A 13042-nucleotide genomic window follows, 5' to 3' on the forward strand; every position below is an offset into this window, starting at 1 on the left:
ATTGGCTCAACAGTGATTTTTTTCTTTTATCCCAGTTAGGACTAAATGAATGATTAGGATTGAGCTATGTTTCGTTTGGCAGAACTTGATAATATTTTTTAATCCCCAAAAATTAGTGCTGTATTTTTCTGGAGTAGTTCTCATAAATGGTGTAGTTCATTCCAAGGAGATTAAACCCAAAGAGTACCGACTCAAAACTGCCCCATACTAGCGCTATGGTTAATCCACCATTTTGGTTTGTTGTTCATGGAGGGCAAATTGTGTACCTCTATAGCTGCTAATACCTGAAATAGAACAATACTTGGTGAGAGTTACTAAGGTTTGCACATATTTTCATCAACACACGTTACACATTGCTAGCCATATGGTGTATAATCCAGATGTGCACTACTTGCCTTCCATGAGCGATACACAAACATGGTGTGGTCAGTACTCTTTGGTTCTACCGTATTGGTTCTTTCCGACTTATGTGTAGTTATTTTTACATGATAAGAAAACTGTTTTGGTAGGTACGAGGGGGTATCCAAAAGTTTTTGACATCACCCAGAAGGAAACAAGCTATATTGATGAAATTTTGTCAGTGTAATCACTGGTCCTTATGTACATTATGGTCCAAAAATGGTCTCCTACGTATTTTTACTTTTTTTACAGGTGGCGCTAGATGGGCAGTAGGCGCATAACCTGCAAGATGGTGAAAATTGAGGCATGCAGCGTGATTAAGTTCCTGCATTTGGAGGGTTAGACCTACAATGCTCAGAAAATCTATGATGAAATGAAAGTTATCTACGGCGGTGATGACTGCCCATCATATGGCACTGTTGCTTTTTGAAAAAGGAATTTCCAAACTGGCCACATGTCCCTCACAGATGAGCCAAGAAGTGGACGTCAATCATTTACGGATGATGCGGCCACAGTTAAGAAACTCAAGGAAGTGGAGGATCTTATCATGAAAAGGTTATGCGCCTACTGCCCATCATAGCGCCACCTGTAAAAAAGTAAACATACTTATGAGACCATTTTTGGACCATAATGTACATAAGGACCAATGATTACACTGACAAAATTTCATCAATAGAGCTCTTTTCCTTCTAGGTGATGTAAAAAACTTTTGGATACCCCCTCGTACTTGCATTATGTAGAATTGTTATCAATTAAGATACATGTTTACTAATTTATTAGCCAGTACGCTGGATCAGTCTCATTTCTATGACGGGCAATAATAACCTTCACTTGTCAGAATCCACAGTTTATTGAAATACAACCATGTTGTCTTACAATATTCAGTAATTATACCACAAGTTTATGATTAAATAACTTGTCTTTGAGATTGGCATCTGTGATCCAAGGGAGGTATATCCATCCACAAACTTGGCAAGAGAAGAGTTTTTACAAATGGCTGCATCAACATCATCATATCATTCCATGTTTCTCCATGTAATGTCTAGCAAAAACAAAAAAAACAATTAAATACAATTTGGATTTTTTGATTTGTGAAATCTTTATTGAGGGATTTAAACTAAACTGCGCTCAAAAAGAAACTTATAATTTTTCACAAGGTCATATCTTGAAATCCTGTCTATCAAATTCTACCAAAATTACACACAGGTTTACTTCAATACTCTACTCAGAGATGCCAATGGGTTATGAAAAAAAAATCTGAAATTTGCGAACGGAGGGAGCGAAGCGACCGAAGTCTCGCCCCCACGGCCGGGGGTCCAGGGGCCCGCTTAAGGGACCTTGGTGGTCCAGGGGCAAAGCCCGGTGAGGGAGAGGGGCTAAGCCCCTAAAGCCAGAGGGTTTCTACACATTTTACACTGCAGGAGACACCATTTCTGAGGGTAAAATTACATTGAAAAATAAGGTTATTTTGAGAAAACAAGCCTAGATTAGCAGTATTGAAGACTATCTATTATACATGTAATATTCTTTAAGGCTTGTTTTCTCAAAATTATACCATAAAATATGCAAATTAGGTACCTAAGCACAGGCAATTTTAGCAGAATTAGCACCCCAAAAGGCCATTTAAACATAAAAACCAGTTTTAGACTTTTTTGAAAAATGCCTCCTTCATCCCAAAAAAGTGGTTTTAAATGCTCAGTTTCCTATACTTTTGTACATGTGAGACATTTTCCAAAGTATTTTTTTGGCCTAATAACATGGCCTACATGGCTGAAATGGATATATATAATGCGTAATATAAAAACGATGATTCATCAAATTTTTGACCCCCCCGCCTATTTTTTTTGTTAAATTTTCAAAAAATATTTTTGGCCAAAAAAGCAAGTTATATGCCCTAAATTACTTCTTTTTTTTAATGTTGAAACTATAGAAATACTGCTGCTTAAAAAAATGCCAATTTATGTTTACAAAGTTGGATAAAGTTGTACATTTTAATTACTTTTACTTCTACTGAACAGCTAGCAATGTATACTAATTCAATGTGTTCCTGACTGTTCAACAGAAGCAAAAGTAATCAAAATGTACAACTTTATCAACTTTGTAAAATAAAATTGGCAATTTTGTTTGTTTGAAGTAGCAGTATTTCTATGGTTTCAACCTTGAATAACAAGTAATTTAGGGCCTATAACTTGATTTTTTGACAAAAATATTTTTTGAAAATTAAAAAAAAAAAAAAAAAAAAAAAAATTTTTTTTTTTTTTAGAAAAATCTGATTTTTGTGTGGAAAAATACAAAAAAATAGGAATTCCGATTTAAATCGGAAGATTGGCATCTCTGTCTACTCTTTACACATGTCAGTAACCAAACAGTTATCCAACTGACATAACAGCAAAATACACTGACATGGAACAGCTTCCTGGACCACATTCACAGCCCAGCCCTGTTTCATGAAAAAAGTGTATGAAAAGCAGAAAGCAGCACCGTTTTATCATCTGTGCCAGGATCTTGCGTGCATTCTCACAGATTTTTTGTGCTGGGTGCCAAATGTTGGGCTGTGAAAGAGGAGGAACTTCCAGGAAGCTGTCCCATGACAGTGCATTTTGCTGCTGTGTCAGTTGGACAACTGCTTGGTTACTGACATGTGTTTTGAGTAGAGTATTAAAGTAAGCATGTGTGTAATTTTGGTTCATTTTGATTGACAGTATTTTAAGATATGACTTTGTGATTCACAAGTTGTAAAAAATTATAAGTTTCTTTTTGAGCTCAGTGTACTTCTGTGACAAGCACTGCTTTCCAAGCAGGCCCTCATACAACGATATTTACAACATTTTTACAGAATATTTATAAAATAACATGATATTTAAAATATATACAAGAACATGAATAATAATGTGAACGAAAATAATGCATCTCAAGTACATGAACGATATAAATCAAAAATACATACAATATGATAATAAATGATTATGATTTAGCAGAAATAATGATGCTCGTCTTGAATTGATGCAAAGACAGAGTTTCAAGGTTTACACGATATGATGGTGGCAAGTTATTCCATAAAAAATAATTACTGTCTTATTTAAGTACTTTGCCCTTTTTATAAAAATGTTTGATAGCACTATGATTGCTGGACACAGTCACCTGCAACATCGAGGGGTGTTTTTTGTGCTGTTATTATTGTTTTGTCCAAAAATAACAGGTAAATTAGTATTTTGTACACTTTGTACATAGGAGAGGGAGAGAGAGAAAGAACACAACTGAAATCGGGGGAAATACAAAACTGAAGAGATATTTCTTTCCTTTGCACTTGTGTGGTATGCATGATCCGAATGCAACAATGTCCCCTTTTTCCTGCCATCGCACGAGGAAGTGCAAAAGAATCAAAACATATATTATAGTTGCAGGTCAACAGTTTTTTTTGCATTTCATATTTAGAAGAAGTGAAAGGTGACAGAGATGATGGTGATGATCTGAGAGGGCTATATGAATTCCTTGGAACACCTTTAGAGTGCATGTATTATATATGTGCTCTTACCTTCTAGCTGATTCTAACAGAGCTGCTTTTCTTTCCTGGTAGGACAACTGTCTTGCAGAGGAAGTTTTACCAAAAGATGTTGAAGAAAACTTAGTTGCCTGCAGTTATTAATGTAAAATTGCCATGAAATTTCAATTATAAATTAGGCCAAGTAAAACTAGCAACGTCACGGTTTTCGACGCCTTGCGTCGAATGGGATGCCTCCACCATGGGGCGATTTAAATGTGTACAAATCTTATAATGCTAAAAGTCAACTGAGTGGTAAACAAACAAACATAAAAAATGTGGGTAAAAATAATAGTCACATAAATAAAGTTGAAATAGTGTATAGGGAATTCTATAGACATGTAGAAAAGTTGCAACTTTCACAAAAGGCAGTCCCTGCAGATGACCCCTGGGTGACCCTGGATGACCCCAAAATGACCCTCTAAAAATTTGGCTCTAAATGTTGCTTTTCCTACCAAGTTTCAAGCACATACGACCAATTTTATTAATTTGACCTCAGATGACCCCTTGGTGACCCCGGAAATGACATTCCAAAAATTTGGCTCTAAATCTAAAATGTTGACTGTACTCTCCAAGTTTAAAGCACATAAAACCAATTTGATCAATTTGACCTAAGATGACCCCTTGGTGACCCCAGATGACCCCAAAATAACCTTCCAAAAATTTGCCTCTAAATGTTGAATGTACCCACCAAGTTTCATGCCCATACAACCAATTTTATTAATTTGACCTAAGATGACCCCTTGGTGCCCCCGGATGACCCCGAAATGACCTTCCGAAAATTTGGCTCTAAATGTTGACTGTACCCACCAAGTGAAGCGAAGCCCAAGACCCTTGGCAAAGTGTCGCCGACCGAGTGCTTGGCATGCGAGGGTTCTCGGTTCGAATCCCACCCAGAGCAAACAACTTCTTTCTTTCTTTTCTCTCTTTATTCTTTCCTTCTTTCCCTTCCCGTTGCCAAAAAGCCCTTAGGGGGTTAGGGTTAGGTTACCACTATCGAAACTCAGTATAGGCTTCCTGAACCCTAACCCGCCTGTATACTACAAAATACTACTTGATATATGCGCTGTTTGTGCGTGCATCCCACATGGTGTGATGACGCAATCACCCTAAGTGATATATAGGCACAGTTTTGCTGGCCAGCGAAGCCCAAGACCTGTGGCAAAGTGTCGCCGACCGAGTGCTTGGCATGCGAGGGGTCTCGGGTTCGAATCCCACCCAGAGCAAACAACTTCTTTCTTTCTTTTCTCTCTTTATTCTTTCCTTTCCCGTCGCCAAAAAGCCCTTAGGGGGTTAGGGTTAGGAGCTTCGTTTGATTAAACATGAATGAACTCGCGATACCACTCAACATGGATTATGTCGGGACCCAGCGTTAATCTCCTTATCATATTATTTTGAAACTAGCTATACGTTTCAATTAATATTCTTATGATAGTTATAGGCCTATATATATTTATATTTAATAAAGGCTCGTCAGCTTTGTCAATTTCATATTCCAATTTACTACGCAAACCCTAATGGAATACATATTCTTTATTTCTTTCCCCCTTCTGAATCTCTCTCCCCTTCCCCTCCTGTTGCCCCTTCCCGACTTTCTCCATATTTCCCCTCCTTCTCCCCTCTATCTGTACTCGCTCTCTCAAACTTGACCCTCCTATAATTACCCACTCACACTGTTTCCCCCTCCCCAGTGACTTTGTCAGGGTTTTTCTGTTAGGAGGGCATGGGCCGATTCTCAAAGGGAAACGTTTTTACAAAAATGGGCTTAAAATGGCAGAAAAAGGCCTAAAAGCGTAAAATATCACGGCGGCCAGCATCCAAAAGGGAGGGCCAAGTAGGAGGACAAGATGTCCCACGGGGAGCTGCCCCCCCTTGGCTACCGGCAAGGCACCTCCCTGTCCACTTCCTATGCCCTCCCTCTCCTCCTCCCTACCCCTCTCTTACCAGGCACAACCTATGACATGTTATATATAAAAATGTTATGCACCTGCTTTACTCTTCCAGAAGTACTGCTGGCTCAAGTAAAACCAGGTCATTTTTTCGGGAACTTATTCCCATTGGCGTTGAAGTCAAGCCAAAACTTGGTTCCATAAACTGATTTGGTGTCGTCATGAGCACACACAAAAGTATATATCAAGTGTTATGCACCTGCTTTACTCTTCCAGAAGTACTGCTGGCTCAAGTAAAACCAGGTCATTTTTTCGGGAACTTATTCCCCTTGGTGTTGAAGTCAAGCCAAAACTTGGAACAAAAATTATTTTGATCTAATTCAATCAATAATTTTCAGCAACATGTAGCATGTTTTTTACCCAAACCAAATTAGATTTCCAATAATTGGTCTATTAACTAGATAATACCTAAGTGGTAATTATGTAGTCTATGAGGAAATATCACGAACTATAATTGTTGTAAATTATGACGTATATCATCATAATTTACGGCACACTATATATTCTCGCGTTAACTTTAACTTCAAGCGGCTTTAATGGCAGAGTGGTTTTGAATACATAATCCTCTATAATCCTCTAGATGTTAAAGTTTGTGGTTTCTAACTTCATTTCGCAAAGTCTCTATTAATTTGACCTCAGATGACCCCGGATGACCCCGAAATGACCTTCCAAAAATTTGGCTCTAAATGTTGACTGTACCCACCAAGTTTCATGCCCAATTGCCCATATGACAGTTTTTGTAATTTGACCTCAGATTGCCCTTTGACCTCAGTATATGACCTTGAACCCCACCCAAATAACAAGTTGCCAGAGTTTTTGACCATGACCCACCTATCCTGAAAATCTGAAGTCAATCCGCCCATCCATACCCGAGATACAGCATCCGGACAGACGGAAGCACAGACAGTGCAAAAACAGTATGCCTCGCGGTGGAGGCATAATAAATGACATGTATATCGTCCCTTCCCTCACCGATTTTTGGAGATTTTCAAATATTTTTGTTATTTTTCCTATTTGCTTCCTTGCTTTGTTTCTAAAATTGTGATGAAAAAACATGTTAAGAAGTTCTTGGTTATCATTTATAAACACATTGCAAATACTTTCTTCAAGCTAGGGGTAGGGGTTTGAGGAAATAACAAAAATATTAGGGGACCTCCCCGATTTTATGATGGGTTGACAAACACTTTGCAATTGTAATTTTACACAGAAATGAATGGTAAAAAAATAACACAATAACAAATAATAAGGACCTCCCTCACCGATTTTTTAAAAAGTCCGGACGATATACATGTTATTTTTTTACTTGGCCTTACAAGTACTAGCAGTCACCCGTCTTTTGCGGTCACCATCTATCGCGGTCACTGTCTTATGCGGTACTGATATTTGTTTAATGTTCTATTTAATGTGATAAGTGATGTGCGAGGATATTGTCATTTAGAATTACAATTTTAATTGGGGTGCAATTTCAGTGTTTGAGTTAATTTTTTTATCACCCCATTTTGAAAGTTGTGGTGTAATTTCACCTGATGCAGCGCAATTTGAAGTGCAGTCTAAGAACAATCAAAATAAATCTACAATTTTGTAGGACACTTATATGTTCAACATGGGCCTAAATATTTTGCAGATACAGATTACCTGTCAGCTACAGTATGAGTGACCCGATATCAAACGAACCCTCTCCCATGAGCAGGGTTCCTAATTAATTATTGCGAAGTCCCTTAGTTGAATAAATGTAAGTGTTCAAGACATGCTTAGCCTTACCAGACTTGCACCTGCATTGCTGAAAAGTCACCAATTTTTTTCTTAACCATCTGTTTCTGTCAAAAGTCTCAGGGAAAATCTTCAAAGTCACCCATTTGGGCTGCCAAACCACCGATTTGGCAACCCTGATTAATTTGTCCTTCAACACAAAGCATTGAACACTTGAACTAATTCAATAAACAAACACTCTACTGTTGACAATATGTTCTCTTAAAAAAAAAAAGAGCCACCCTATGAACACTGATACATCTAAGACCCGGTCACACATATGTAATTGCGTCATCCGACCATCGTTTATTAACCATGGTCCAACTATAGTTGACTAAACAGTGTACGGTCACACTGCAGTGTACTGTAGTTGGATAATGATTACTTGCAGTCATACCAGGGCTGTCAACTCTCACGCATTGGCAGTGAGTCTCACACATTGGGTCACTTTCTCACGGTCTCACGTAGTATAATCTCACGCCTAGGTAGTAAATCTCACGCAAAAAGCTGGAAAATGAGTAAAATCTCACGCATACGCATCTTCATGAATAATTTGTTGCTCCCCCCCCCCGCTTTACACATTCCCGAGCGCCGTGGCTCAAATAATCATGGTAGGGCCTACAAACATTGGAGTCGGCAAATCCCGGTACGCCCCTGTCTCACGCCAAGCAATTCCAAAAAGTTGACAGCCCTGGTCATACGCAAATGTATGCTAATTACACTGCCATTCAAAAGTATTGCTGAAATGCATAATCGGATGGCGCATTGTGGTCACACTGGTGTTTTTTTGTACTAACACTAACTATGGTCCAACCATAGTAACTTGGGCACTAATGATGCTAATTAGCATAGTTGGGGAAAGATGGTCTGACTATAGTCTGACCATGGTCCCGTGCGGTCACACACTACCTGTACCATGGTCCGACCATCTTTACTTGGTAAAAACATGCACGTGTGACCGGGGTCTAATGTTGACTAATTAGTTGAATAAACAATACATGTCAATTGCTTCTCCTGTGTAATGGTATGAGTGACCCAATATCAGACCAGACATAGGATCTGCGGGTGTTCATGTTAAACAGCAACCCAATTAGGTGAATTTCAGTGCTTTTGAAACTAATTAACTTAATTAGACCCCCTTAACGTAAACAAAGACCAAATTAAACATTTTATTGAAGTGCGCACGGTCTTGTTCTTCGCATCGCAAAAGTCTGTTTTCCGAAATAATGTAAAGCGTAAAAAAAAGTTATTTAGAAAAGATAGCCTCACCAATTCGCCAAACTCAGTAATTTATTACCGTAAAACCCCGTCTACAAGCATATAGTGTGCTTCTGATGAAAGCTACATTAATCCAGTCGCCATTATGGAGTTTGAGCAAATAAATTATGGATCCAAGCATATACAAACAAGTATTATTTTAAGACCGATCTATTGTATTGGTATATTAACGCTTGCTTCGAATTAATTAAGCTTTTATAAAAAACACTATATATGCTTGTAGACGGGGTTTTACGGTATAGATATTTACAATTTAGTACAATGATCAGCATGCATCTACTACTCTATGATGCAAAGAGAAGTTATGCAACAATTTTAAAAACATTAGTTGTATAAATTTTAGAGTTCAAATGATATACCAAAGAAAAATATGAATTACTTACTGTCGGGGACTGCACAGACTGCAGTACTGCTGTTGCCCCTTCTGGTTCAGATGGAGTCTGCACTGCATTGCTGCTGGAAGGCCGTGGAGAATTAAACTCGCTGTCATTAAGATCTACTTTCTCCTCTAAAATGTTGGTTATAGTGGCATCTACACAACTTGTGTGTCCTACAAGAAGATTGTATAAAAGTGATAACATAAATTTGTGTTGTAACAACCTTCACTCGCATGACATGTTTCACCAGCAAACATCTACCAAAAGGAGTTTCGTCAAAAGTTCATCGTTATTAATCCTTTTCTATTACCCCTCATCAATATAGTGCCATATGGTACCAAATGGCTTAATATGCATGTAAAAAAATTTACACAAATAAGGTCTTATCTTTTGAACAATTGTGATAATTTATCAATTCTCTATCAACAAAAAATATTTTTCCAAATATTACTACCATTTACACATATTTTCTTGTTCTGATGCTATTTAAACTTTTTAAAGGTGAACCTCATTGAAAATAAAGTTATATATCAATGGAAAGCTTATGATGTCAGGAAGCAGAAAAGAATATTTTTATTTGCATAGCGTACCAGGCTAGACATAATCTCCATGCAAAGATTGGATTTTGGCACCCCCTAAATTACAAAACGAAATCGTTCAAATTAGGCGCTTTTCGTTGATGACGTCAGCCAGGGACACACAGTTACTTCCGGTTTGATTGTAAACACAATGTCCGTGTATTGCTGTGGCATGCATCGGGCCAATGCACGAATTCAGTCATTGTCAACTTACTTTACATGAAAAATATCTTCAATAAAATAAGAATAATATGAAGGAAATATCATGATCAAATTAAGAATGAAGTTCCTGAATAAAGTGTGTGGATTTAAAATGGGGAAAGTGATGGCGGGGTGATTTGGGATAGGCCAAGCCATCCACGATATGCATAGGGAATATTACAGTAAAGCACGAAGAGAGAAGATTCGCCGAAGAACCGGAATGAAAACAGATTACAAAAAATAACTGCTAGTGCTACCAGTTCAGATCGTCACACCAAGTTGAGATGAACTTATCACAATGAGAAAATGAAGGAATAGAATAAGGTACATGTACAGGATTTTTTAAATTATTTCTTAGCTTTACAACCGGTCATGTATGATAGGCGAACTCGTATATAGATACATGCAGGATGAGCTCAGTGACTGACTGAGTCTCACTACGCCGAGTGTTTGGTATCTGCGACTGTACTGTACTTGCAGACAAAATGACCAATTTGATATTCACATTCTGATATTTCCAACTTATTGCTACTTCATCAGCAAAATTTATTCCTGTAAATGTTCCAAATATAAGGGAACGATTGATCAAATTTGCTGAAACACCCCATGATCACAGAGGACGAGGCCCCGAGGCGAGCGGCTGTGTTTGTGCATATCCGTCCCTGCACTTCAGCAGCAATTTACGCATCGTGTTCGGTAATCCATAAAACATGAATGTTTCACTTTTTCAGTACCATACACTGATTGTACTATCATTAAAGAATCATGACACAAGTGACAATATTTTAATTTTATTCAGATTTCAGAATTCCATCAAATAACGGTCTACTAAGCCTAAATTGTATTTATTTTATAATAAAGTATCTGCCCGAGTATCTGTTTCTTTCAATCGCGATTGTGTGGAAAGAATGTATTACCGCAATACGCTAAATATGAAAACCTTTATATGGGCTGGATTTGATGCAATCGGCGGTTTTTTATTAATTTTTGGATTACGGCAAGACGATATTTTTTTAATCAGACATTTTACAATGAATCAAGAATATATAGGGAATGTCACAAACAAGTATTTAATTTGTTATTCGATCATGTTTATTCAGTCCATGACATCGGTAGCAGCAAGCATTTGCGCATGGGATTGATCCCAGCGAAATTCAAACTCAATTACCCAGTTATACCCAGCCAGTTATGACTAATTTTGTCAAAATTTACGGAAAATTTATGTGTTGACAATAATTCTATTATTTCTAATATATATAGAAGGAACCAGCAACTTGAAGATTCCTCTAATTTCAAGCTTTATTGTGAAAATCAGACTTGCGGGCAGCTTGCAAAGTACAGGAAGCAAGTCTTGTTTACACGTTTCCGAGTAAGATCATGTGACTGCGAACCCTGAGCTTACGTCACGAGCATTCCCAAGGTCATAGACGATTAATTTGGGTGCTTTTTGGGCGCTTAAAAAAAAACAAAAAATTCATTCATTTTTTTAATTTTTCAGCTTTATTGGCCATCAAAAAAATCGGAAAAAATAATTTTAATATCCTGACATCATAAGCTTTCCATTGATATATAACTTTATTTTCAATGAGGTTCACCTTTAAATACAGTCCAAATTAACTCAAGATTTCATTTTATATGTAGAAATGCGGCCGTGTATTTAAAACTGCATGAAAATGCCACATTGATACACTCACACACTTCAAAATGTAAATCAAAATATTTTTTCATCATATTTGGCTATGAACTCATTAATTATTCATGAGCCAATTTGCATAAAATTTACATAATTATTAAACTTGTTTTTCTAAGCTTAAAATCCAAGCTTGTCAATGGTATGCCACTTATTGGTTTTTACCCAACTGATAACACTGCAATGCAGTAGTTAATATGATGCCTCCACACCACTCAAATATACCACTTTTGTAGGGGTAATAGAACAGGTTAGGTTGAATGTACTTACTCAGGTCTTTTCTGATGATGCTTTCTGCTATATGCGGTAACACTTCTTGAACTTGGCGTACCATTTTTTCTAACTCTGGCAGGTGATTGTTGCTGGCACTCTCGCAAGGTATGGTGGGAGAAGGTGGTGGAGTTGGTGGGACTGACCTACTTGGTGGACTTTCACTGGGTGCTGTAAATAAAATTGAACATTAAAATAAGTCTAATCTATAAAATCAGGTAGAATTAAAGAGTAAGACTCCTGGAGGGCAAACAGTGTAGCTCTGGATAATTTCACTATGCGCCTGTCAAACATTCTGCGTGTAACACGTTGTGCCAAAAATGCATGCTAAGTGCTGAGTGTACAAACTTTCGTAATGCTCAACCTAAAGACGCAAATTATTGTTCCGATTTACTGGTTCTTGGCGAAAAACGCAGGAGGTTGAATTTCACATTCCTGACACTATTCTGAAGAACAAAACTGTACAGTATCATCACAAAATAGTCAACAGATGATGCATTTTAAAAGGGAATTCCAAATTGCACATGTCCATCCACTTAATATGTTGATTTAAAATGAATTTCTTGTTTTGTTTTTTATATTCTTTGGCTTAATAATAATAATAATAATACATGAAATTTATTAAGCGCCTTATATTGCATGCAACCACAAGGCGCTTTACAAGAAAAAACAAAAAATACAACTCTAAAACTCTCAAATAAATCTACAACTCTAAAATTACAATAAATTATTTACCTATGATAAAAAATTAACACTATTTAGCCAAATGTACAATGATAAAATAACAAGGTAAAAAACACATCAGTTCAAGCTCATGCCGTGCAGTTTGTCAGGAGAATCTAGGAAAACCGATCACAAAAACCGAGCAAGAACAAAAGAACAAAAAGGCAGCATGAAATTGCACATGATATTAATTGCACTCAGAAAACATATTGTTTTTACTCCCACATCAGCATGGGCAAAAAACATCTGGAGCTAAAACAAGCAGTTTTCATGAAGTAGCTAAACAA

General features: G+C 37.2%; 1 protein-coding gene across 1 annotated transcript; it reads right to left on the bottom strand.

Annotated features, from left to right (window-relative positions):
- Positions 1–251: 251 nt before the first annotated feature.
- LOC140145561 (lipid droplet-regulating VLDL assembly factor AUP1-like) lies at positions 252–12203 on the bottom strand (the record flags this gene model as incomplete). Its single annotated transcript, XM_072167265.1, is given in 4 exon segments — positions 252–1441; positions 3935–4032; positions 9300–9466; positions 12033–12203. Coding segments are annotated over 4 exon segments (467 nt in total), but the record flags the coding sequence as incomplete, so codon positions are not given.
- Between the last annotated feature and the right edge of the window lie 839 nt (positions 12204–13042).

The sequence above is a fragment of the Amphiura filiformis genome, unplaced genomic scaffold (genome assembly GCF_039555335.1).
Source record: "Amphiura filiformis unplaced genomic scaffold, Afil_fr2py scaffold_394, whole genome shotgun sequence".
NCBI lineage: Eukaryota > Metazoa > Echinodermata > Ophiuroidea > Amphilepidida > Amphiuridae > Amphiura > Amphiura filiformis.